At 41.3% G+C, this 27,417-nt stretch overlaps 2 protein-coding genes across 5 annotated transcripts; one reads left to right on the top strand and one right to left on the bottom strand.

Annotated features, from left to right (window-relative positions):
* The first annotated feature begins 32 nt into the window (after positions 1–32).
* LOC100678446 (armadillo repeat-containing protein 1) lies at positions 33–3,039 on the top strand. Of its 2 annotated transcripts, none has more exons than XM_032599188.1 (5): positions 33–265; positions 698–941; positions 1,020–1,355; positions 1,590–1,799; positions 1,874–3,039. In XM_032599188.1, the coding sequence occupies exons 2-5, from the start codon at positions 840–842 to the stop codon at positions 2,042–2,044; spliced, it is 819 nt and encodes a 272-aa protein (XP_032455079.1). In that variant the 5' UTR covers positions 33–265; positions 698–839; the 3' UTR covers positions 2,045–3,039. The 2 variants fall into 2 exon arrangements, with proteins under 2 accessions (XP_032455079.1, XP_031789624.1); XM_031933764.2 differs by having other exon boundaries at positions 124–265; positions 670–941.
* Positions 3,040–3,558: 519 nt separating this feature from the next.
* On the bottom strand, positions 3,559–26,051 carry LOC100119561 (mitogen-activated protein kinase kinase kinase 13). 3 transcript variants are annotated; one of them, XM_031933752.2, is made up of 12 exons: positions 25,431–26,051; positions 14,987–15,178; positions 11,490–14,886; positions 10,345–10,613; positions 10,073–10,259; positions 9,792–9,983; positions 9,287–9,713; positions 8,532–8,758; positions 7,957–8,284; positions 7,416–7,864; positions 7,005–7,184; positions 3,559–6,919 (listed from the first exon to the last, which is right to left on the bottom strand). In XM_031933752.2, exons 3-12 carry the CDS (start codon positions 11,576–11,578, stop codon positions 6,514–6,516), a joined length of 2,754 nt encoding a protein of 917 aa, XP_031789612.1. In that variant the 5' UTR covers positions 11,579–14,886; positions 14,987–15,178; positions 25,431–26,051; the 3' UTR covers positions 3,559–6,513. The 3 variants fall into 3 exon arrangements, with proteins under 3 accessions (XP_031789612.1, XP_032455009.1, XP_032455007.1); XM_032599118.1 differs by having other exon boundaries at positions 10,345–10,768; XM_032599116.1 differs by lacking the exon at positions 11,490–14,886.
* Positions 26,052–27,417: the final 1,366 nt, after the last annotated feature.

Consider the following 27,417-nt stretch of genomic DNA (forward strand, 5'->3'; position numbering starts at 1 on the left):
TCTATATTCGTTGATACAACGCAGGTCGCAGCTCATGCCGAATGTCGGCCATGTTACGTGCTCATCCCCACCACTATTGATATTGGTCCGTTTCGCAGTGGTCGGGATTTCTTGGTTACTTTTATAGGGGAAAGGAGACTAGGTTGTTGCGCGCACTTTTTCGAATGTTTGCTCTCTTTGATAAGGTCGTGCGGTTTTATCGGAGGAATACTTACATCGGACGATTTTAATAGCTTCATCACTGAGGAAAAATTGAGATAAGCAGGTATACTATCAGGAATGTTATAACTTGTATATATCAATTATCGGTTGGCTTCAAATTGATTGAATATAATGTAATGAGCTGATTTATTTATGCAAATTGTAAGCGTATGTTATCTTTCTACAATTAAAAATAATCTAATAAATTGAAGCAATGAATACAAGCGTATTTCCCTCATTCGCTCCAAAATGCATTTCGGAGTGAAGTCTGAATAAAAAGCTCCCAATATCTCGTAAGCTATTTTTGCTTCATGTGTAAAGAAAACTCGTGATTGTGCTCAGTAATCAATAAAAAAAAGAAGAAAACATATGTTAAAAATAGCCATATATAGTCAGCGATATCTGGAAAAAAATATGGCCATCAGCAGGTGGAACGAAACTATTCCTTCGTTCCCTCTTGTTTTCCAGAAAATAACCAGATATCTATAACGCGCAGAGACAACAGCAGAGCAGAGCCCAGTTCGCGAGTAGAGAAAAACTGCGTAAAGTTTACGTGCGCTATATGTATACGTGCGTACCATCTTCGCAAAAGTAGTTGTAAGCGCGGAAAAGAAAAGTAGATGTCAAAGTTTTGAGCCATGGACGAGGAATCGACTCTGGACCCGACGAAGCTCAGGCCGACCCTCGAGACCTACAAGAAGCTATCCAAAGACATCTCTAACCACGATACGATTCTAAAGGTATGCTATTTAATTCAGCTTTCTCTTGAATTTTCTCTCACCTCGATCCGGATTTCCTGTAATCGATTTTTCTCTTAGGACAAAACGGTGCTGTCCTATGTGGCCGTGGTTTTGGAGTATCCCGACGACGAGATCGTCCACCTGGCACTGGATATCCTAGAAATCTTTGTTAAGAATGTGGAGAATTACAATCACATAACGTCGACCTTTGGGGTCAGGGAGGCTCTGGATGCAGTTGTCAACAAGTACACCTTGGATGAGCCAAAACTGGCCAAGCGAGCTCAGCAGATCAAGGATGACATAGAACGCATGAAGCCACCCATTTATAATCTTCGCAGCAGATGCAGAAGGGTTATAGAGCCTAAAAAGCTGAGAACTCACGTTATTGTCCTGCATGTTCATGGTTTATTGCCAGTAAGTTGAAGATATTCTATTTCAAATATAAAACCTCAGTGATGATTGATTTTTATTCCAATTTAAATAGCATAAAAGGAAAAATATGGTTGTTCTAGTAAACTTTCACTTATGTTCATTTGTGAATTACTCTCTGTATATGCGCAGCTTTTTTTGAAAGAAAAATCAATCATATAAAGAATAAACGATTATAAAATAATGTTTATTCATGATGATGATCTTGCTTTTTATTAGGAAACACGAACAGAATTAGAATATACATTAATTAGGATTGAAGGCTTAATCTCACTGGTTGTTGATGTGGAACATCAACGCGTCACTATGAGAACATTAGCTAATGTAACAGCCAAACAAATTGCCGAAGCCATCAGTGAAAACAATCCAAATATGGAAGCCAGACTGGTTACTAGGAATAAGTACAATCAAGAATTTTTAGTTAAATTGGTAAGTAAAAATTATTTCTCTTTAAAAATGTTGTGTTATAAGAATATGTTGGTTGAGTTTAATTCTTATTGCAGGTAAACACAGAATCTGGAGACTGCGAAGATATGCCGGAATACTTACCAGAAGATGAGGATCCCGAGGAAGAAAGAGAAGGCGTCGTTTCTTTATTCACTGGCTTAAGGCAAAGTGCATCATCGTTGTACAAATCCACCGCCGAATTCCTTAGCAATTCCTTTTACTGGTGAAAAGAAGATAATTGGTTTTCTAGGAACTCTATTTATTTTCCAAGCGCATTTTGAATAGTCGTTACGAATTGCGCATTTACCCAAACGAGTTGATGCTCCAGAGATTTCATCTTTTAATTTATTGATAATAATAGTTATGAGCATTGACTGTTATTTCTTTAAACGAAAGAGCTCCGAATCTCTATTCCTTAAGGATCTTTAGTCAGCTGCATGAGTTTTAAAAGTTTTTCGTACATTATTGTTTTGTTATCCATTAAATCATTGTTCAGTTGACCACCGTACATAATTCAGCATTCTCACCTAATCATTAGTAATTAATTTTTAATCAGAATTGCATTGAAATGTCATGAGTGTAAAACTTATGTGTTAATATTTTAACTGGAAATGAAATATCTAAGATTTATCGAAAGTTATCGCACGGACTTCCATCAAACTTAAACATTGATCAAACAAAGATTGAAGGACCTATGATGTCTCGTACCTAAGCAAATTTTGTGCATGTACATACATGTATACGTATGTCACTTTTACTTAACATTAGGAAGAAGTGTTTCTAGCATTTTAATCTCATGCAAATCGATCTATGAATGAAAATGTATACGTCTTTGAATGCAATGGGCTTAAGCATTTTGTTATACTCATCAATCACGAGGCTGTGCGAATAAATGTTTTATATACACGTTATCTCTTACATCTCTTCAAATGAAACGACAAACGTTTACTTAGTGTTCGAAAAAAGTATGAAAGAAAAAAGTTTAACGGTGCTGTAAAAATGATCGCGAGTATATCATGCGTGGTTCCTTAATTTTGTCTCTGGCACAATATGTTACGCGTTTAAAATAAAGAGTTGATGAAATTGTAAGCTATGTATCAAAGTGAAAAATTGTAATTTTTCTTGTCTATACAAAGTAATACGCGATACGAATGATTTTATGTTTTATTCAATTTATAAAATTACAATAAATATGTACATACAAATTATTATTTCCATCCAATATTACGAATTATCATTTTTACCTATTCACCAAAAAGTGTTACAAGAATTTTATTGAATGAAAAATGCGGATGAAAATACAATGCAGAGTATCGATATACTAGGCGAATTTTTTAAAAGTTGATGCAGCATATTATATGTAAGCATTTACGTAAAAATAGATAGCTTGTAGAATAAAGTAATTCAAAATAAATATAAAGTAGTTTTTGACACAAGTAAGTTATTATTTCCCAAATTTAATTGCTAATTAAAATGTAAACAGCGATCTAAGTATACATATTTTATAAGAACTATTGCAATACATTAACTAGCTTAACTATTTTTACGTATTTTTGCTACTTAAAAACCGAACAAATTAATTTTATATTTTTGAAAAGTAATTACGCACTTCATGTTTACAAAAATTTATAGGATAACTTACGATGCTCTGCCTGTGATGAATAATAAAGAAAAGCATGATAACATTTTATGGCGATTTAAAGGTAGTAACGAGGATGAAATTCAGGAACGTAAAAATGTGTACGAATAAATCTATATAGAGACTTTATTATATACTAATAAGTTATATAAGTAACACAAAAGTTATGTAGATCTTGTACAATCAACTACAGAACCAGTCGGTTTAGGAGTCATTGTGTGCATAGTAGGATTAACTCTACTATTTGCATCGTTACAATGGATACAGTATGTATGTATTACTTTTTTCTTGTAGGTATGCCTCTTGTAAAGTAACCTGATTTTGTTGTTAACTGTTTGTCTGAGCACATTGATAGGCTTTACACTTAGCTCGTAAATTCAATCTGTTTGCAATTGTATTGTCTATATGTACAAATATATAATAATTGTCATTAAGGCAATCTGAGCTTTTTCCAAGCAGGTACAACAATACCGGACTATTCTTAATTTCGTAGAAATAGTGAAAAATTATAGCACACCACATTTTTATTCTGGTGTAACTTCGTTGAAATATTTTCATTTTTATTTTTCTTCAATACCGTTACTTTGTCAATTAGAAAAACTAATGTTAATACATGCTTGAAATTGAGTATCAAATTGAAAGTAGTCTTGAATAATCACTACAATCTTTACAAGTGTCAGATTGCGCGTTGCAGTAGTTTTCCTTTTTTATAAGTACTCTAAAGATTTATTTATCTTTTTTTATCTCAAGAACACAATCTATCGTATTACAATTTGCCGCAAGGCACACATGTATATAAATCTCCTAATAGCATTGTTTTTTTCTTACTATATATATTCTATGTCGCATTACATTGCGCATTGATTGCTAATTTTACGAATTTTGGTGATGTTCCTTCGATCGCCACCTTTATTAGAGCGACAGCGATGACGGCCTATATTTGATTTTGGACTCTGTTGTTCCGAATATGTGTCTGTCTGTACGACTTGATACAAGTGCACCGAAAAATAGCTGCCATTTGTAAGTATCGGATATACTGAAAAATATTGCATTGCCGTACATCAAACATGCTCAGGCACCGCGTACAATATAATTCACTTAACTTTAGATATTATGGTACACAAAGAAGCTTGTGTAAATTGTCCATTTAGTGCCACGTCTATATGCTGATTTATATAATAATCTACAGCTCAAGCCTAAGTTTGCATTAAATTATTAATACGGTTCTTCATCCTTATCTCTTTGTAATTCGTCAATTAATTGTTGTTTTTTCCTTTCATTAATCGTTTTACACTGGACATAATTTCACAATTTGGCGGACGTATAAGTTGTATCTAATACTTTTTGTTTCAACTTCGAGAAACTTTTAACAAATAGTTTACAATTACTTTTTTGTAATGTTTACTATACAATTTTTCAAAAAACAATCTTTTTTTTCTTTTCTTGTACTGATTCGGACATACGTTATTATTTCTTACGATCCTAGCTTTCTAAAGCTACACATTCATGTTCACAGTAAAAAAAAATTATACATTACTCTATCCACATTGTGGATACTATATGGAATGCTATCGTACGACAGTAATATCCATCTAGCGTAATCACTATAAGGAACTGTACAAAATAAATTGAACTTAATGAAGCTTTATACAATTTTTTCCGTAAAAAAGATTGAGTAGTGATGCCTTATTGTATGTACAATTTTATTACGGATCTCGAGGGATTCGCAAAATAGTTTTAATTCGAATAGCGAACATACCCTAACTCAATATAATAGCAGTTGAGTTGTCAAATGGCAATTTCTACAGTAATGAATACGTAAGTATCATTTTTTTTTATGCATACACTAGAAAGAGTCTTAATTATGAGAGTATGAGGGTTATTATTCTACATTTTAATCGACCGCGATGTAATCATATTAGACTTAACAATATTTATTCCTGTACGAAACCGATTATGTTTCTTTGCACTGTTTAACATAAGTCGTAATATACCTTGTAATGACATCAATAATCATCTCCCGTATTTGAATTTCAAATAGAGACGAAACGTTTTGATTGATCAGCCTATCCTTAATGCAATTTTTTAACTGCGCAAGATAAATAAATCACTTCCCGCCGAAACTAAAATATGATTACTTATAATTCTAATTATTTCATCTATTAAATACAATTAGCGTTGATCATGTAATTTTTACACACGCACGGATAATTATTTACAAAATACTTAAAATAAATTCACTAAGTAACGTTTTGAGAGCGGCACGTCATTGCCAATCATTATTATACGTGAGATACGAATTCGTGGTTTATCTTGATTGATGAATTCCATTAAAAAACGATGCGGTTATAGATTGCAGAAAAATATTTTCACTTCGTTTGAAAAATAATTACTTTAAGGTATATAATAACAATGATATGCAAGCTGCGCTTTGATTAGATCCACTCAAATTCTTTTAACATTAAAAAATAATAACTTGATAAGATCTAATATCTTACTTTTTTTCTACAGTAGATAGAGAACGTGTTACTTTCTGATGTTTGTTTCTTAGTAAACCATATTTTCAATAAGGTTTCGTTCATTTATATTATCACAGCATCTGAATAAATTTATTCGTTAAAAATAACACGTTCCAATGTAAAAATTTCTCTAAGCAGAACATGTCCTTTAGAAACGTAAATAAATTAAAATACTTCACAATGAATACAAAAGATTATCCAGCTTTCAAATTATCAATTTAAAATTTACTTTTGGAAAAACAAATTTCACCAAGTTGTGCCCCAACCCTATTGAATTTATCATTTACTAAGTTCAAAGTTTAAAAACTAACAAATTCTGATGATTTTAATATTAAAGTTCTCATTGATTAGCTGCGAAGAACTCAACAATATAATAAGGCTTGCCCCCAAAACACCGTAACAACGTTTTTAAATTAACACGCAAAACAATATTCTCAATCTAACGTATCGTCTTCAATGGAATTCCTCAACCAATACAGCTAGTTCACCCTTTTTTCCTTCAGACAAAAAATAAGAATAATTTTAAACAGCGCCTCTCTTACACTCTGCTCTCGCAGTTGATAGTGGCATTAGCGAGCTGTGATGCAATGGTAGTTTCGCTGACCTCATCAGTCTCGGACTGGCTCGCCGATGATGAAGAGCCATCACTGGTGTCATCCGTGCCTTTTCTCATCGCGACAATGTTACACGCAGACACAGTACGCTTACGTGGGATGTACTTTGAGTGGCCGATGGGTGTCGATTCACAAGAACCAACTCTGCGGAAGGCGCGTTGCACGTCTGGGTTGCTCTCTAGAGTAGAGGACTGACTGGAGGGTGGGTGTGAGTACTCCGAGGTGTTCTCTTCGTCCGATGCTAGAACTCGCTTGATGTTTACTATTGTGCAGAGAGACGTCTTGGAGCGACGGTGTCGGCAACCAGGTCCTATTGGCCTTCGCGCGAGACTGAAAAAGTCGAAGGGTTTGAGTGAGTTTCAAGTTTTGTTGCTTATTACAATTATCATTTAATTAACTGTATTATGAGTAGTACCTTCTTCTTCTGAGGGAGTAGTTGTAGGTATAATTGGGATCTTCTCCCTCTTCGTCAGACCAGCTTTCTGCGTCGCCGTCTTCGTTGCACATAGCGTCAATGACGTCTGTACTGGGCCTCAAATCAGTTTCTGTGCTCTTTTCAGATAACTGAGTTTTTGGCAGATCATCCTTGATTCTTCTAAATTTACGATAATTCACGTATAAAATATCATTTTATTGTATCAAAGTCAATTCAGTTATTTCGATAAACTACTTAAAATAAACACATACTTATTCAGGTTTATTTTTAGACAGCACAAAATAATTATAGAAAAAAAAATGTTATAATGGCGTATGTACCTTTTATTAAACCATAAATCCACACCAAAAATCATAAAAGTCATGCCAAATAGTCTCATAAATAAATTACCCATGCGAAACGTTGCAGCAATTGCCATTGTCCATGGGCGACATGAGCCTGTTGGCGTTCAGAATCTCGTTAACCTTCCTGCCCAGAGTCTCAAGGTGGTCATCGTCACTGCAATCTCTCAAAGTTGTTTCACTGTTGCCATTGAGTCGGTTGTCGCTCATGGGTTCGGGGCTGGAGCACGAACTACCGACGCGGTGATGGTATTGCTGAGATTCCGGATTGTTGCCATTGTTTGGGCACTCGAGGGCCGACTTCGGGTATAGTCGGTTAGAGGACGTCTCAAAGATGTACCTCTCTTGGATAGAGGGACGTCGCTGCTGTTGAGGCATCGGTTGCTGTTCATGCGGAACCGGAAGCTCTTCCTTAATCGGAGAATCAGGATCACTGGATCCCGGTACCTCTGTCTGCGTCTGGTTGTCCACTAGCCGACTGACCGATAACTCTGCAGCCTGTTAATGCAAGAATCGATCATCAGTATCAAGGAGTTTTTTTTTCTTACAAGTTTGGTCAAATTTTGTGTAGGTCCAAAGAAGTATCTTACCTTTCGTTCTCGCTGCGGGCTGGATCGTGGACTAGAGCTGATGCCGCAGCCAGAGCCAACTCGTCGGTGTCGGTATTTCTTTTGCTTAAAGCTGCTGCCACTGGGCACGACGACTGTTTCAGGCTTGTTGGAATCGTTAAGCTGCGTGTACATTGTGGCCTTGACGGGACTCTGCGAAGACTCGGCGCCAGGCGAGGGTGGCGACGTCGGGCTGGACGAGAACTGGATCGTGGGATTTCGACGACGATTAAGTCGCTCCTGACATTTCAGTAAAGGATGCACTATTCGCTTTTTGCTCGGCTTGTGAACAGAAGATTGCTGTTCTCTCCTTGAAGTAGAAAATCGTGATGGTTAAAAAAACTCTTAAGAAACGGCATCAGAAATAAATTTAATTTTTTTGTTATAAAAAGTTCATTAGTACAAAAAATGAATCACTACACATTTATAAATTGATTAATGCGTAACTTTAAATAAAAATCAGAATGCGTGACATTCGACCTTGTTAAGCTACAGCATTGATGTCACGAACAACCCATTTAAGTTAATAAACACGAAACGCAAAAAAGTGTACTTACTTCATCACATCCCTTTCGCGCTGCTCGAGCTGTAGCAGAACTGCGCTCAACTCCATATAGAGATTGTTAGTTCGCTCCAATTTTCGTTCGTAGTGCTCTCTGATGTCTTGAGCGTGTCGTAATTCGTCCTCACGCCGACGTATCAGGTCCGCCTCGAAACGGGGACTGCTCGAGTTGTCGCTCTGTATTTGCTTCATGTGTTCTCTGATTTCTTCCTTCCATGTTTGCTGCACACAGACAACATATAAACATTAAATCACGTTGATCTTTTGAAATAGTTATCACAATAGCTTCTCATATCACGTCATCACACCTTTTTTTAATACGTGCATGAAAAAGACCCTTTTCCATGCATGAGAAATGAATGGAAAATCGAGTTTTTCTCAGCAGCGGGAGGTAAAATATTCGTTGTACAAAAAATTTGGAAAAATTGTGAAAATTGTGAAAATTTCGATAATTTGAATAAATTTCCTATTCCTTTCCCATGCATGAAAAAAGTGTCTATCCATGCCCTTATCAAAAAAAGTACGATGTGCAACAAGAGAGTGGTGGCTTGTTCAGACTCGGAGGGTGACTTGAGCACGAATGGGAGTCGAGGGCGCCGTAGGCATCATCCTCGCTAGAAAAAGCCAATTTCCCTCCCTAGTTGCACAATATACTATTAATCATTTGAAATAGTATTGTAAAATAGAAGCTGTTCTATCTAATCTATTTAATGACCGTTTAGCAATTCGATTACAACTGTGTTCAATTACCTGAGCTCTAAAATAATCGTCCTGCGTAGTTCTTTCAAGCTCACCAGCGGCGATTGCTAAATGCATCTCAATGTGCTTGAACGATGGTCTGTTTCGCGGCTTAGCCGCCCAGCACAGCTCGACCAAGATTTTGAAACCTTCTGGACACGTTTTGGGTATCGGCAAGCGAAGAGTGTTATTACCGACACCATACATGATAGCCGAGGAGTCGACGTCTTTGTACGGGATCTCACCGCTGAGCAGCTCCCATAGAACCACTCCGAACGACCAGATGTCCACTTTTTCCGAGCACGGCTCGTTTCTGATGATTTCGGGAGCCATCCACGCGACCGTTCCGGCAAAGGTCATGCGGGTGCTCTTCTCATTCCATTCACGGCTTGTTCCGAAGTCGCTGATTTTCACTATGTCCTCTCGTCCGATTAAAACGCTGAAAGTATTTAGAGTTCTTGTTAGCTTTCAAACTATTTTTTTAATGATAGGATACGCTGAAATTATCGAAACGCACTTTGGACTTTTTAGATCTCTGTGGATGATCTTGTGATCGTGTAAGTATCTCATGCCAGCAGCTATTTGTTTTGACCAAGACGACAAGCGAGGTGGCGGGATGATTTCACCTGCTCTCAGTAAATCGTACAGTGGTCCTGCAGGGCAGAACTCCATTATTATACAATAACATGGAGCCTGTGTACATACTCCCCTGTAAAAGAAAATACGCCATTTATTGAACTGCGCCATATTTTGATTCTGATATTTTGATTTGACAGAAGAATGAACTATTTCACTTACTTGAATTGAACAATATTTGGGTGATTAAGTTTACGAAGATGTCGAATATCAGTCTCGCGAGGTTCTCTCACCTTCTTCACAGCTACTATTTCTTTTTTAAGTTTTCCACTGAACACTGCTCCCTGAGCACCGGATCCCAACCAGTGCAGTTCACTGATATATTCAAATGGTATCTCCCAATCGTCAGCTATAAAAATATGCACATTTGAGTTATTTTTAAACAGAGATTAAGTATTTGTCTCAAGATGATAAAAAGATTTTTCGACACTCACTTTGGCTTCCCTTAATTTTTTCACTGAATGTGACTTTATTTATAAAGTTCACAACTGGCTGCATGCATCCTGCTATCCAAGCAAAGGGTCTTTGCGAATAGACAGTGTCAGGTGCAATGGTTGCTTTAGTCGTCGATTCACTGGAATCTGTATTGCTTTCTGAATTGATATTACTGCAATTTGGCATTTGAACTTTGTGTGGTACACTGATCACTGGGTCACCTCCGATAGTGCTGAGTTGTCCCAACTCGTCTTGGATGCACATCACACTGAAAAGAAAACCAATTACAATTTAATATAGATCCATTCAAAAATGAAAACACTGCTATTATTAATTCAATTGATGCTCATCTTGTACAGAAAGTTTGCCTGTGCAATTTACATATCAATTTCATAGATATGACCACACGCCCCCTGCATTCATCTGACCAAGGGAATCATAAAGATTATTTTTAGACACAAATGACATCAATTAGTCGACGCAATTATAACTAAAATTATCTGTCGCTTGTTGAATGCTATTTAACATAGAGTAATTTGCTAACTTGTATAGCATCTAAATCATTTCATTGTACAATCAAGCTGCAAATCAATTCTCACGAATACCCGATATATTTCAATAAAGACAATGCATTGTTATCATTTGCGCAACCTGCTGATATTTCACACATGTATATAGCAATTAATTAGCTGTTATGACAACGAGATTGTTACATGACGCAATAGTTAGCACTGTCAAAGTCCTAGCATTACATAAATCCATTAAAAAAAAGGATAAAGATTAGCAAACCTTGCCTACGACCTCCCGAACACGAATTCTCCAAACACTTGTTTCCACAACAAAAAACAATCATTCCCCGCGCCGACTCCCAGACAGAAGTGTCAATAACTCCACATTCTAGACTCTGTGCATCGCATTGCACTTATCATCCTCCATCAGTCAGTATCTCTCCCAGCATTTGCTCCACAATCAGCAAACAGAGAGCATAATGCAACAGGGCATCATCAAAATAACAGAGTGTAGAAGAGCGACGGGGCAAATTCGCATCACAAAGGAGAGTATATAAGAACCTGTACACAGCCATCAGCAGATACAGAGGAGGAAGAGGGGGAGAAAGAGAGAAATACACTCGTTTATCGCTCACCTAGTGGCGAAGTTGGCGTCGCGTCGGTGGTGATGCTGCTCATCCTCCTGAGCCTCGGGCTTCCTGAGGAAGAAGCGCGCCAGCACCATCTTACCGCGCTTAACATATGGGCAGAGCAGACAGGAGAACGTGGTGAACGCGCGGCGCGATAACGAAGACGACGACGACACACACGGTTGCGTGCACGGCTCCCCCGACGTCCTCGTCGCAGTGAAATCGGCGAGCTGCTGTTGCTGCTGGCGCCGCGACACCGAGCGTACCTACTACTGAAGCGTTTAGTCGCTCTTTCTCTTTCTCTCCTTTTTTGCGCGCGCGATCGTATTGTCGGTGTCGATGTGCATGTGTGCGGGAATGGGTCTGTCGACTGTGTGATGATGTTTTCTCTCTCCTCGTCAGTGCGTGTCTAGAGGCCCGAGGCCGCACGTGCGAAAGGGAGATGAAGAGAATTGTGATTACATTATTGGAGAGAGGGAGAGAGAGAGAGAGAGAGAGAGAGAGAGAGAGAGAGAGAGAGAGACGTATATAGAAGAGTGAGTTTGAGGTTAGGTTTTAGTGTATTGCGATTCGATTAACGAAAACGGAGCGGATGGTAAGATTCGTTATATTGACTCTTCCGAATAAACATTCGATAAGAGCCGTGCGGCGCATTAATAAAGGACCGCACCTTTGAACCTAAGTTAGGTTCAATCGGAGCGGCTTTTTTATTTACAAAATAATATTTCGGATATGTCTCTATGTATCACGGACATTTATCAGACTGATGTCATAGCGAGGATATATAGATATATTATTGCAGTCTTTGGAAAATATAGACACTCAAGCGAATAGGAGGCATTTAAACTTCGAACAACACGCGTTTACACATTTCGAGACGCGTAAGTAATCTCGCTAGATTATTCGATTATCGGCTCGCGCGGTATAGGTGTGTGTATATATAGGTATACAAGGCATGCTTAAACCGAGCACAGTTGTAAAAAACCGCGTGATGCTGAGTGCCATTTGTCAATGGATTTGTCAACTAGTTTTAAGTATAGGTATTTGTACTTCTCGTAATAATGGAGTAATAACATCGATTTAGAAGGCTATGCGTTTCAGCTATCGTTGCATTATCTCTGTGCTTGATCGACAACAGAATAATAATGTTTTGCATCAATAAGATGCATATCGTCGAAATCGATAATTTACACCCTATACAGTTATCTTCCAAAACCTCGAGACGAATTTGCAGTCAGTAAAGAACCTACATGTATATACATATATACCTTATCCCGACTCGTGCGCAAGTAATAAGTATATATATATATGTGTGTGTGCGCGTGTGTGTGTGCATTGAACATATTACGCCGGTTCGTTACCTCCGTGCTCCGTCGCACGGCGGCTCACGACACGGAATGCGTAATTACGCGCTGTGTGTATACAGGTATATAAAGTGAGAATAAACGCTCACTATACTGCAGGCGTGCCGTGCACTGCAGCTGCAGTCTAAGTATTACTTAGTGAGAAAAGTTCAAATCCGCGCGACCCTCTCTATAGGAGGAAAATTGCGCGGCTTACGCAAGCGGAAACGCTCTCCAAGTGTAATATCGGCTTGTTATTATTTGACTTATTAACGCCGCTGGACGTGTTTTGCGTCGGGTCGTGTTTTTTTTTTACGAAGTATAGGTCGGCGGTGACCCGTGAATTTCGTGTGAGTGAGAAAGTCGAAAATCAGCGCTGCAAGGTATTAGTAGAAGTATATAGGAAAGCGCCTATGCCAACAGCATGTCCTTCCGATTGTATAACATCAACATGCCGTAAACAATCGAACAACATTCGACGAAAATCCCGTTACGGACTTTCCGCACACACATCTACGCTTTTCGCGCATATCCGTTATAAAACAGCCGACGCACACACACACACACACACACAATCACAAGGACAGCAGACACAGCTATATTGCATACTGTGGATCAGGATTTGCTATTCCACGCATCCACCTAACCCTCGTATAAGATAGGTGCGTGTGTACCCATACCTGTATATATAATGCGTCGCGTGCAGTGTTTCGCCTTTCTTTCGCGCAGAGCCTGAATTCCGTGCGTGTGCCGTATCGTATACCTATATACACATGTAGTTTCTTTCTAGCTGCGCGCGCGCGTGTGACTTTTTTCTCGCTTTCGTGCCGTCCGGTCTTTTTGTGTACCTGCGGTTTTGTTTTTCGCTCTCGAGTCTGCACATCAGCCGCTCCTCGCTTGCAAAATTTATTTTTACCGGCACAGCCAGAGGAGTGTTTGAGAGAAATTTTTAAAATTGATTTTCAAGTAAGCGAGCGACTAATTTTCTAAAGGTTTGCTTCTTCGTATTGTCTTCGCGTTATTGAGCTGATTTTTCATGAAATAGAATACGTGAATAACCGTATGATGCAATAAAAATTTTCGTTTTTTATAAACGTAGAGGTGTTATTTCTTTAAAAAATCAGGAAAGATGAATCTCTGCATAGTTTCGCTTTTCAAAACAACACACGCACTAAACAGCCGACACATCGCGCCGATTTTTCACTCGCTCGCGGATCCAAAATATACACCCATCCGTCGTTTGAAAAAACGAAAAATTAACCATCGTCTTCTGTCTCTCTGCTTTTATTTCCGCCCGCTTTCTCTCTCTCTCTCTCTCTCTCTCCTCTCGACTCTTCTTCTTCTTCTTTTCTTCCTCCAGTCGTCTTTTTCACTCTTCGCCGACGAGAAAGAAGGGATCAAGGACAGGGATCAAGTTTTCGGCTCGTCTTCGCCTTGAAAATCCTCGCTTGTCTGTGTGCGTGTGTGTGTGTGTGTGTGTGTGTGTGTAATATCGCAGCGAGAGTAATAATTATGCGCTGCGGATATTGTAATGGCGTATTCTGTGCATGCGTGTTTTTGCGAAGAGCGCGACTTCATTGACGCGCGCGAGGTGAATTTGCAATTTTTCGCGATTTCTTTTTATTGGAATGTATTTTATCGTTCGAGCGGATGGAATTACTGAGATGTTTATACGGAGAGGACATTGCGCAATTGGCGATTTATTGGGCTCGTTATGTCCGAGGACTCTTGTACAGGAAGTGGACTTGTTTTATTTTCTTTTTCTTCGATTCTCGAGGAAACGAACTGAGGTCGTGGATTTGACATGTTTGTAATTGCTTCGAAATTAGTTCCAGCCGCGAGAAGTGCATAAGGCGATATGCGAACAAACAATCCATTGAGAAGTTCTCTCATATCCGAAGGCCTGGAAGAGACGCCGCATTGACACACTTTCGAGCGCGCGCGAGAGGCCGATTGTCCAAAAATACATACATGCTGCGCACACAACAACGCATACCGCGACGTCGTCTCTCCGCAAACTCCATTAGGGCAGTAGCCTCGACAGTCGCAAAGGTCGATCTCTTGCATAAAAAACGAAATTTCCTCGGTCAGACGAAGTACAGAACAATCCCCCCCCCCCCCTTTAGCGCATCGAATATAGGAGGAAAAGTTCTTTCTCACCTGTTGGTATAAACTTCCGGCTGCGAGACGAGCTGGCCGACGGACTTTGGTTGTTCCTCCTGCGCTAGAACGGCGTTGCCGCCGATGTTGACGCAGTAGCTCTCCGGCCGGTCGAGCGTTTCCGTTTCGGCTGGGGTGCGCATCGTTGCGTGCAATCCTCCTCCGGCAACGCTGAGACTGCTCTCGGCTCACCTGTAACGCAAAAACAAAAGGGACTGCATTTAGTCGAGGTTTTACTGTGCTGGAACTGCGTGGAATTGCTTTTGAGGGGCTAACAAAGGTTTTTGTGAGCGTTTTTCATGTTCAACTTCTGAGTTTCATATTTATACTTCCAATCTTAATTTTAAACGGAAAGTAAATAACATTATATTATATTTTTCAAAAATATTCGTTTTTAGACCATCAGCGATAAGGATCTTGGAATAAGAACGGCGCGAGAAAGAAAACGATGAAAAAAGCTATATACCTATACACAACGATCTATCCGCATATACACACGCGGTAAAAATAACCTCGATCTGCGAGCATTTTTACGATGTGAAAGTCTGAGAGCGGCGAAACGGTGCAACGCGTCTAAGTCAGTGTGTATATATGTATAGGTATATAAGCGAGACTGGGCTTCAGGGTCGAATTATGTGCGAATAGATAAAATTCAGCTTTGCTCTAACATTTATAATTGAGGGAGATTTTGCGTGGGTAAAATAGAGTTATTCTGGTGAAAGCTTACAGTTGCCATCTAGTGCTTGTTATTGTTTCTTTGGCATCGTTAAAAACAAGTGTAAAAAAGTTGTTGCTACTGTACTTTATTTGTCGACATCGTTTCCAGTAACTCGACATAAAAAAAGAGACGGATAATAAATATTGTTCACGTATACATAATTTATTATATTTTTTCAGCCCACTGATCTATATAAATGTACGCACTTGTGAATTCTCTTAGCAAATATTGCCGTTACTGTAAGTATAAGATACGATATTCAATCAATTAATCCATCAAAAAAGACAACATTTTTGAAGACTTAGTCATCGCCGCAGAGGAATATTTTATAAGTAAACTCGGTTACAACACCATGTCCCGATGTACTCAAATTCCCATTAGTATGTATACACACGCAGGTATATGGAGGCGTGTCTTGAAAAAAAGGGGAGAGAAACCAACGAATACGAAGCCGTCTGAAAGTTCAGGTGGCAGAAGAGGTGCTGCACACTAAGCGCTATGGTATGCGACGCGCTCGCATACCTCATCAGGGGATATTCTGGACCTCGATTGTGGAATTCTATCCTCGTTATATATACCTGCCGTGTGTGACTTGTGGTTGTATTTGAACTTAAAAAAATGTCGATTCTTTGCGAGAATTTCGTGTGAATTGAACATTTTGTCAATAAAAATCGCCAACAATAATAAAATCAAACTCAAATAAACAAACTTAATGTCTCCTACTGCGAAAGTAACAGCCCCGCAGCTCTCACTCTATCCAACTTCCCTCTAACTCTCGATATCTTATCCGGGAAGTCCAAGCCCATCCGTCACGTCTTAGCTCGCGAAACCTCGACAGAGGTGAGGCGCGCGTGTGCAGACGCTTATGTTTTTTCGCCTTTACAAGGCCTGACTCACCTCTTTGCACGCAGCCCCCGCGTCTATATAATAGCACGCGCATCAGGGGATGTCCCCTTTTTTCGCGTCGTACTTATATCAGTCAGGCTGATAGACGAGGCGCTGACGAAGTTTGCTTTCTCAGGACTACGCCGATAGGTGTGTACGAAGGGACGAGCGATTGGTTATTATTTTAACAAGCGATTTGGAGCGACGTTTAATCGATACCCTTTCCGAGGGTTGCAGAGGCTTTGCAATTAGGGAAAATGAGATTTATTTATTTTTGTTCGACGTATAATTGGCGTTTAAAAAATTGGAAGTAGGGCAAGGGACAGTGGCGTAAAATTGTTGTAAAACTGATCGTTCGGCTTAATCGCTCAATTATGCATCGAAAGTGTTTTATTGTACTCGAGTGTATACATGGGTGTACATATAAGGTAAAGGTCGAAGCGCGCCAAAAATGTATATACGTCGCGACGTGCGCGGCTCATTAATAAGAACGTTGCTGTGAGAGCTCGGACAGACGCGGATATTTCCCGCGATGAAAACACGCGGATAGCGAAAGTGATGCAAAACTTTAATTAATAATAAAACCGAAGAACAAAGTTATAACTTTTCCCCGGAGCCATCCGAACGGCCATCACACAGCGCAGAACAATAAAAGCATCGGAATAATAATAAGGATAGAGCGCAGTACAATACTTCACGGTCAAAGAATCTCCTACAATATCCATCCGCGCGAATCGGCCATAAACCCACCCCCACGAGAGATATGTACATCCGCAAAACTCGTAAACAATAATTTAAACTTTTTGCCATGTATAACGGCCGTCGTTATCCCGCGCCTATAAACGGGAAAATTCCCGAAGGGGGACTTGAAAGTACTGTATACAGGGGTGTCACCGAATCGGTGACGAGTGAAAATCGCTCGGCTGAAAGAACGAGTGCACATCTCACTACCCTGTGTCTATATATGTGTGTGTGTGTGTGTGTGTGTGTGTGTGTGTGTGTAAGGAGTAGGTACGTCGATGGTGGGGATATACGAATGCGTTTGGGTGAAGATGTGCTCGAGGGGCCAGAAATTATTGTGTATACGAGTTGCGTTTTTATGGCCTTTTTTCTAGTGCGGTGAGCCTAGCGTTGGGGAGGAATAGCTTCTCTTTTCGCTTTGAGTATTTACGGTATTTAAACAATTGCTGCAGTGAATAGCAATAATTTTCAGACGGTAAAAATAATACTGGCTTATCACACTACCGAAGAATTTTTCAAAATATTCCGACACGTCAACTACTCCACTTAACGCCACACCGAGAATCAACGCGAATTAACATCAAAACTAATCCATCAAATCCCAGCGTCACACTCTTCACCTCGTTCATAATCCCACGTACACACACATACACATCTCTCTCACCGTTCAGCCCTTCGTCCAAACATTTTCCACTCGTCGCGCGCGTGTCTCGCTCTCTCTGCACATCGGTGCATCCCCCTCGATTCTCTCTAGCCACCCCGCGCCCCCCCCCCCCCTATAATTTCCGATTCTCGCGATCAATCTCGGTCTCGATCGACGATATGGGAAAATTCTATGTGTATCCTAGAGAAGATTTGTCCGAGTGCAGTGTCTCGCTTTGATGCGGGGGATATACCTATATACATTATGAACGCGCGTATATCTCTGCGTCTATTGTTTGGGCGAACGCGTCGGGGGCAGTCGAGGGATATTTTGCTTCGTTTTTCAATGGGAAGCTCGCTGTTTTGTCGTTGGGGGGTAGACGCTCTCCGAGGACGTGTTGTGTGAATAATTAATGGTGATGAGTCGAAGGTTTTTTTTTGTTTGATTTATGGCTTTATGGGAAGATATGCGTATACTGCTAAAGCGAATCTTTCTTGCTCGAGATAAAAGCGCATTTGAATATTTTTTGCTGTAGAGAATAAACGATGTTCGATAGTTTCCCGAACAAAATGGAAAAACTCGTCAATGAAATTCAAGCTAAATTTATATAACGTCGCAGTCTGGACACGACGCCTGTATAACCGGCTCACGATAATCGAATAAAGCAAAAACTTCCGAGAATACTGCAGCTGCTGAAAGTAAACACACCACTTGCACGTCGAAGAAGCCATCGACCAATTAACCGTCATTGACGAAGGGTGTACTCCTATAGTGTGAAATCGAGTTAGTGCGGTTCGCTGATACGATATATGTATATATTACACTGCGGACTCCGATAAGAAGCGCCGCTACGTTATTATCGACTTAGGTAATGTCTCCTTTTAGTTATACCGCCGAGAGACAATGCAAGCGCACAGTGGCCGTCGTGCGCGCGAGGCTTATCTAAGGAATTCGAGCATTACAATATTTGCTCGCTATTTTTCAAGATTACCGCATGTGTATGTATATATATATATATATATATATATATATATATATATAACGCTTTACATGCGCTTTATTTTCGAGCGATTTTCCGCGCATTCCTGCATATTTATGGGCTTCCGTTTTGAGTCAAGTTTTTGTTCCCTATATAAATAAAAGAATATTGTCTCTTCGCGACAAAGAATAAGTTAGAATCTGCGGGCTGAAAGTTAATCGGGTCGACTATATAATATCGCTAAATTTAGTTTCTGGCATCAGCTGATATAGCCTTTGAATATGCTATATAGACGCTAGAACATGGCGCCTGACATATATACGATATAAAGTCCATGATATATAGGTATAATTTCATTCAAGCCAAGTCGTGTCGAGGCAATACCTTGTCATCTTTGCGTCATAGACAGGTATAGATATGCGTTTTTATCGAGTCTTGTATATATTCGAGCGACCAAAGACGCACTCGAAGTGGAATAAGCTTATCTATTTACGTATTTCTCGAGAAGATATATATTATGGTTTTTTGCAACTACGGTTTAGCCTATAACAAAGGAAACTTATTACTCTCCTGAAAATTTTTATCGTTTTTATCTGACCAATTAGAGCTCGATAATTCGTAATAAGATATCATGGGTGTCCTGGTATTCATGCCGCGCTGTGAGTTTGATAAACGAAAATCTTCGATCACCGAAAAGATGAAGCCTGTTTACGTTATTACACAAACTATCCAACTCGACAAAGTTCGAATAAGAAAAAAGAAAACCATAAATCATCACTCCCAAACAAAATTCCCATTTGCATCTCTTCCTCCTACACGCACGTCCACGTCGAAAGCTCCCGAAGCTTCCACCTCTACGATCCCCGACACTGCAAGCTCTCCGCATCTCGCCCGTAGACAAGTGCACAAGAGCTGGAAGGGGAGCGAGGCGATCGATCGTCGCTGGGTTTCGCCCCCGCGCAGCTCTCCCCGACTTTAAATGTGTGTATACGACGGGGGTCCGTTCGTCTGCTCCTTCGTCGAGGCGCTTTCTTTCAATCGGCTTTTATCCGCGTGCGCGCGCCTATGTATAACGTACACACGCGAGGGCGCTATGGCTTTATCTTTGCTCGAGATTTATCGTTGTTTATGCATCGTCGATCATTGATTTCGGTTTTTCGTATTAATTTTTTTTTTCTATAGAGTATATAGGTAAGTATTTGTTACTGTAACGCGTCGTTTCGCGTAACTCGATCAGTTATAATTGAGAGTCACGCGGAGGCGACTGCTGCAGTTGTGGTATCGATCAGCTCTCCTACATTTATACTAGTTAAGGTTTCTCCTTCCTTCCCTTCTTACACGTTCATCTTATTCTTATATGGTCTCCTACACATCCCCGCCTCCCATCATAAGATTCTCCGATAGTCGATTCAATATCAAGCAAAAACGTTATCGTATACGGCTTCACTATATAATGAGAGCAACTTTTGCCTCGATAGCCTTGAACTTGCCTCGTTGCGCGGAAATGCATTTCTCCGCTCTGGAAGACTGCCAGCTTTTTCGCCCGACGGCGTAACTTTCGCGCGAATTTGCAGCGTTTTGATTTATGTGTTAATATATGTATATATAGGAATCTGTCGCGCGTTGCGAAGAGGGGACGATTTAATTACTGTAATTTATATATAGGGACGATATAATCCGACACGGATGCTCGACTATGCGGGTTAGGATCGAGGAGAGTTTTCGCTGCCATATTGCGGACGCACGCGGCCGACGACGTTATCTCGCGCGGGCTTTGGCTCGATCGATGCGCCCACGAGTCTGAAGAATCGTGCCTATGTGTTGTGTATATGTAAAGCATAGGGAGTGTTTGGGGAGAAGACGGCCGGGTTTTCGGATATGGTGTCATTGGTCGAGATGTCGATTTTCCTCTCTGAGCTTCAACTTTGGGACTGTTTAGTCTCCAGCTGGCGACGTTAGGTGGCGCATGGGTACTTTCGCATTTACCCTATACAAGAATCTATACAGAAGCTCCGCGCTCATATGCTGTAACTGCATTGTTTTCTCAGGTACTGCTTATACGGCTATAATTTGCGAAAAATACACACGCACTGATATTATTCAAGCGCAATAAGCCGTACGCACAAGCCCAAATCACAAAGCACCGCCGCGAAGTCTCCATCCGCCCGAAAAAGAAATTACACGTCCGCGCAAACGTCGTCTAATCGCACAATACACGCTTCAGGCCCACATCGCATACAAGCGAGACACCCACGTATTGTTATATATCTCCACACACATGCTCTCCTGTGGAGAAAAGCTCGGTCGGGTGTGACTATCCAAAAGCAAACTCTCCGCAATAAGGCTTATCAATCCCGCTAATTGATGCCTCAATTTCCTAGAGTCCTTCCATCCCTCGCTCTGTTCGCGAGAGCGTAAATCTCACTCGTATGTACGATATAGCTCTATATATATATATATAGTACGTAGACGGTATGTGTATACCCCCCTCGTCGCAACTTTACGACGGCGGAGTGTGTGTGTGTGAGAGAGAGAGAGAGAGAGAGAGAGATTGAGAGAGAGAGAGAGAAGAGCGAGTTTTGGGGGTTTAATTCGATTGTCGACGGTAATTCTGATGCATCGTTTTTTCCTCGCGCTGTATATATAGAGAGCGAGTAATTAAGAGAGAAGTCGAGTTTGGAATAATTATATAGCTGCGCGTTGTTTAAACGTGATGGATCGTTTGAATGGGCGAACTTTTTTCGCTAATCAACAGGACGCAAACAGCAAATATTCAGCGCGATAATTGAACCCCCTCTTTAAAGAAGAGGGTTTTCAACTTTCCCGCAGCAGCCGCGAGTGTCCAGTCCACTAACCGCACAGCCGCACATCGAGTTACAAAACAAACACGATCGCCCACACAAAAGCCCGACCAAATATAACCCAACGCCAGCCATAAATACGAGCAATTACCCTGTACGCTATGTATTCGACTAAAAATACTCTAATACACGTGTGTGCGTGGGTGCGAGGGTTCGGTCAAAGGAATTATCGATCGGTTCTCGAAAACGTCGCCTTCTCTCGTTACCTGCGAACGAACTGCACACACGCGCGACGCGTCGCTCTCGGGGCGTGTTATCGAATTTTTGCTGCGCCCCGACGACATGTGCGAGGGATGCGGAATCTAATTTGGTTATCAGGCAGAGAGAGGGAGACCCTTTCGGCGAATGCCCCGAGAGAGAGGGAGAGATCGGACGACATTTGGCGCGAGGGTTGCATTTTTTTTGTTGGGGTGTGCCGTGTATGGAGCTTTATCGAAATTAATGGTATGCTGTAATTAACGTGTGAGTAGTGAGAAATTATATAGGTATATAACTGTATTTTATTTACAGAATCAATTCAACGTTGCATTTCAATATAAATTTAATTGTACACCGAGATAACTCGAAATGACAAAATTTACAGCGGAAATTCACGTCAGTGACATTCGTAACACGGCAATCGACACAGAACATCCTGGAAATCCTCAGTTCCTCGACAAACCAGGGCAAACATTAAATCCCGATCGCGAATAACGGTCTCGATAATTGTCCCGATAATCCCCCCCACGGCTCGACGCTCATTATAATTCGCTCATCGCAAAAACAAGCCGCGGCCTTTTCTCACATATCCAACGCGGCAAAGCAATACACTGCGGATAGACCGCGAAGAGACTCGCGTTCCGACTGGCATTGAAATCACTCGCATATATACTTCGATGCGAAGACGCTGCCTCGTTTATACGTTTACAAATGTGTGCGTAATACGTGTCTTTGATCGTGATGCAATTCGCCTATTGCTAAAAGTGACGCGAAGGATTAGAAAAAACATCAGTGAATATGTGAGAAATCTCTTGATCAAATCTCGGATTATGGTTAGACCTCGTTTGCTCATTGTATACAGCATGAAAGTTTGCTAAGAGACGAAACTTCGCGCGTCAGTACAAAGCACACAGTAACCCTGCACCCAAAGCAAGTATACATCGTATAACAGAGCCGAACTCGTCGCGCGAAAATCCAAGGTTAGACACGTCCTTTACGTAAGCGGGAGAATATTCTCAAAAAAAACATCTATATCCTTCTCGACTATGTATATGTATAGGGAACGTATGGGTGAGCATCACAGGCTGTTGTATCTTGTATCCTAATTTTTGATCGTATACACATGTACACGTGCACGCAGCTCTCTGATCTCGTATATATGCGTATATAGTATAGTGTATACTACAACGCTGTGCGGAGAGTGTTAAGGTCATTGACATTCGACTCCTGACTCGCTCTCGCGGCTTACACCTCGGTCTTCTTCTCTCGCAGGGAAGGAGAAGAAGCACACCTGTGTGGAGGATCGAGACTCTGTGTGAGTGTATACTGGTATAAAGAGAGAGAGAGAGAGAGAGAGAGAGAGAGAGAGAAAAAGAGGAGGATCGACTTTATAGGCCTCATTGTCGGGTGGTCGAGTCGGCTAGTGCGTTTTATGCGACGCTACTGGAACGATGGGAGCTGAGGGAGATGCGTTATCTACGGTTATACAGGGATATGGGTACTCCATTGTCATTGTAATTCGTGCGTTTACAGGTTCGTTCGCGGCGTGGGAGAGTCGATGCAGAGGAGTGAAAATATCGACTGCTTCCCACTATTATACATCGTCAAGTTATATAATGTAATATTTTTTGATGAGATTAAATTTTTTAATCACCCAAAACCGCCACCTTGAGAATCGTTACACCTCGACGCTTGTGAATCAAAAAAAGATAACAACCTGCACAGCAGTGCACAAGGAAACCGTCCCAGACGCGCTAATCCAACGCAGCAGCGCGCACCTGTTCCGTATATACAACTTTACGAGGCTCGACGTCGGACGCCTGCACCTTAACACGCACCTATATATACTCGTATGCATGATCCTGAGCAGTCTAAGCTCTCCACCGGCGCGAGGGGCTCATCGGCCCATTGTGCAGTTCCCTCACTTCTAATACGCTTCTTACATATACAGCACGTGCGCGCAGTATGGCTGGAGAAGGAGAAGGAGAAGGAGAAGTAGCAGTATAAGTATATGTATATCCTCCGAAGAATTTCTTTACCTGAGCTCGGATCGTCGAGGGAAAAGCGGTTGTCCGAGTTTTTTTCTCTCCTCTATATACGCATCGCTTCGGGATGATGTGGCAACGCGTGGAGGAGAGACGTTTTTCGAAAGTCTGCGTATACAGCGTTTCAAAAAATATGGACAAGTGCGCCCCGCGAAAACGTGCGAATTTTTATCTCTCGCTTCTCGAGCCGCGGTGCGTATCATTACCAAACACTCTTACAACCACTAGACCCAATAAAATATTTCGCGCGTCGCAATGCGCACGCGTATGTACACCGGGCTTTCACTTTTCCCTCGGCTCTTTTCTGCCCATACGGGGAGAGATGTGTGTGCGGCGAATATGTATGCGTATTTTTTTTGCCAACTCAATTATTTTTTTCGGCATTATCTTCGTTCGTTTTTACGTACAGTTTTCCATTCAACGAACTTTCTATAACCGAGTGTAGAATTTTCAAATTAGTTAATACGTCGATTAAAAAAGACCAACAATCGCGTTCAAGCTCGAAAAGACTAATTTTAAAAAGCGTCTCGTATATTCCTTTCTTCCTCTTCTTTTATATACCTATATATCTATAAACATTATGTCAAACAGGATTTCGCGCTCGCGAGTTTCGTAATGCCCCGTCGCTCGAATTTTTGGACGGTAACATAATTCCTTTAACGAATTTTTCCCCCCTGTACATATGTATACCGAGTTAATTGTCAGCGAAAGAGGTAAATTACGAAATATACCCATACATATATAGTGCGTGCGTTATTAGCGGAGTTCGTAGAGTGGACTTAACGACTCGAAATTTCCTTTCTAGAGAGAGATAAGGCGTTATTCGTTTCGAAATCGAAGTGCAGTTCTCGAGCTAGTTCCGGAGGCACATCATATACTGCTGCGTATGTGTGTGTGCTTCTGGTTGGCTCGAGAGAGAGAGAGAGAGAGAGGATATATCGTGAGTTAATTAGGAGACTATTTCGAAATGCATAATACGCGAGAGTTTAATGGCTCGTGCGAACGCTGTCAATCGACTTTCTTGGCTCATGTGTCGTCGATCAAAGACACGCAGCTCTCGTGTGTCCGTGTCAAGGCAAAGCCTCCAAAGATCCGCTCCGCGAAGAAGTAAGCCTCTTAAAATCGCGCAAAACGTGCCCCTCAACCATCGACGCATACACAGAAAAAAGAACCTCGGTATACCAATCATATACCAGAGAGAAATCCAGTTGCTCATAGCAGTAGGTATAAGCAGCACTGCACGCTCGGAACGTCCGTGCACAACTTTAACGCGCGATCGATATTTCGCCGCCACTCGTATGTATACCATCGCGCGGCCCTAATACACCGACGTGTACTGTGTATATATAGATATACTTATAGGTAGCGCCGTACCTGCCCCCGTGTCTTGGCTTCAATAACACTGGCTGCACTAGGAGCGTCGTCCTGCTCCAGAGGAGCTGATGTAGTACGGCTCGGCTTCACTGCTGCTGCTATTCGACGCCATGCGTGTATCCTTTCGATTATCCTTTTCGCAGTCTATAATACTGGCTAATATCGAATCTCGTGGAATATTGCACTGTTTATAGCTCCTGGATGCAGTAACAGAGGCAGACTCACACACACACACACGCGCGCGCGCGCGTAGTTCACCTCTCACTGTGTATCATACAGCTCAATATCCACCAGGTACAGTATACCTACACGCAGGTACAACAGCTCTTTCGAAACCGAGGCACACACACACGCACACACAGGTTCACTTCACCAGTCACCACGATGTATCTCGTTCTAGCTCAGGGCAGCGGGACGAGTTTGTCGGAATTTCTCGAAGGACGGCGGAAGCATCACCGAGAGGACGTCGTCCGCGGGAAGCCTGTGAATCCCCGCGTATGCGCGCGCGGTCAGTGGCACAAAATGGCGGCGACGTCGGGAGAGAGAGAGAGAGAGAGAGAGAGAGAGAGAGAGACTCGAGCTGCGACCAACACTCTACTCGACTCTCCGGCTCGCAGAGGCTCACTGCGGCTGGAGGCGCTGTGCTGTACGGGCGTACACACGAATGGAGCGCGCGATAGAGTGGATGTATATAGGAGGTGCGCGGCGGCTGCGCGCGTGGGCGCGAGAGACACGGCTCTCGCTCGCGGAGGGTTATAGGGAGAAGGATGGGCGCTGGATGCGCGGATAGAGTTTGTTGGCCGAGGGGGGGGGGGGGGGAGGAAGGTTTTTTTTTTATTTTGGGTATAGTATATATTCGATTATTAGCGAGTTCGTTGTTGCAATTATCATGATTCGCAAGCCCGCGCACGTGTGTCTTCTTTTCGCTCATTATCGTTTTTTCTTTCTTTCTTTCTTTCTCTCTGTCTGATGCCTCTTCGTTACAAAACAGGTTTTTCTTCCTCCCGATCTCGGGCTCTCCGCCGGCGATGCGGCAGCGTATGAGAGCAGAGCTCTTATCGTCTTGATGTAACAAAGCGAAATTTATTCTTCGCGTTTAGCTCTCTCTCTCTCTCTCTCGCTCGTTCCGTTTTGTCAATATTTTTTTATTAATTAAGCGATTAATGGGAAGACAAGGCTGTATGGTATTATTATGCGTGAGGTACTAGATACACATCGTCGCTCCTGAAGTTGCCAAATAATTTTTGAAAAAAAAAAACATTAATATTAAATCTCAACAACTTTTTAAATATCGAAATTTTTCAAAAATTTGTTGGCAACTTTAAAAATATTGCAATTTTATTAGTTTCAACCAAAATAACCATTTGTTTTTCTCCAAAACAATTGGATTTTTTCATATGTGGTAAAAAAATGAAATTTACTACTTTTCGTTAGGAGCGACGACATGATCCCTAATGTAAATGAGAACGGCTAATTCAAATCCGCTTTTCTGCTTAGCGACAAGCTGGCACCTTTAAGGCTGAAAAAAGTCGTTGATTGCGAGTAAACTGCGGTAGGTATAGTATTATCGTCCCATCAGGTGTCCCCAAAATCATCCGCAGTCCCTTTATATACCTATATACGTATCTGTCGGCCGGCGGATGAAACGGAGAACACTATTATACTCTGTATGCTAATAAGGACTCTCTGCGCGGCGCTGGCAGTATTGAGTATATGTGTGACCGGCAAACCAAAGTAATCGGCTTGTTTGATCATATATTCATATATTGGATTTCTATTTTCGATCGCAAAATACGAAAAATCGACTCGACACACGTTCACCTGCACCTGTGTAGCTTAGAATTTTATATCGCTCCGGTGTGTATAATATAAGTGGGAATGGATAATATTTTATAAGGGATCGAGTTCGAAGAGAATGTATCGTAAAGCCAAAGACTAAATCAAACCGGCAGAAGCTTCAGGATATCCGCTTTACCGAATACAATAT

Source organism: Nasonia vitripennis, chromosome 1 (assembly GCF_009193385.2).
Source record: "Nasonia vitripennis strain AsymCx chromosome 1, Nvit_psr_1.1, whole genome shotgun sequence".
NCBI classification, from domain to species: Eukaryota; Metazoa; Arthropoda; class Insecta; order Hymenoptera; family Pteromalidae; genus Nasonia; species Nasonia vitripennis.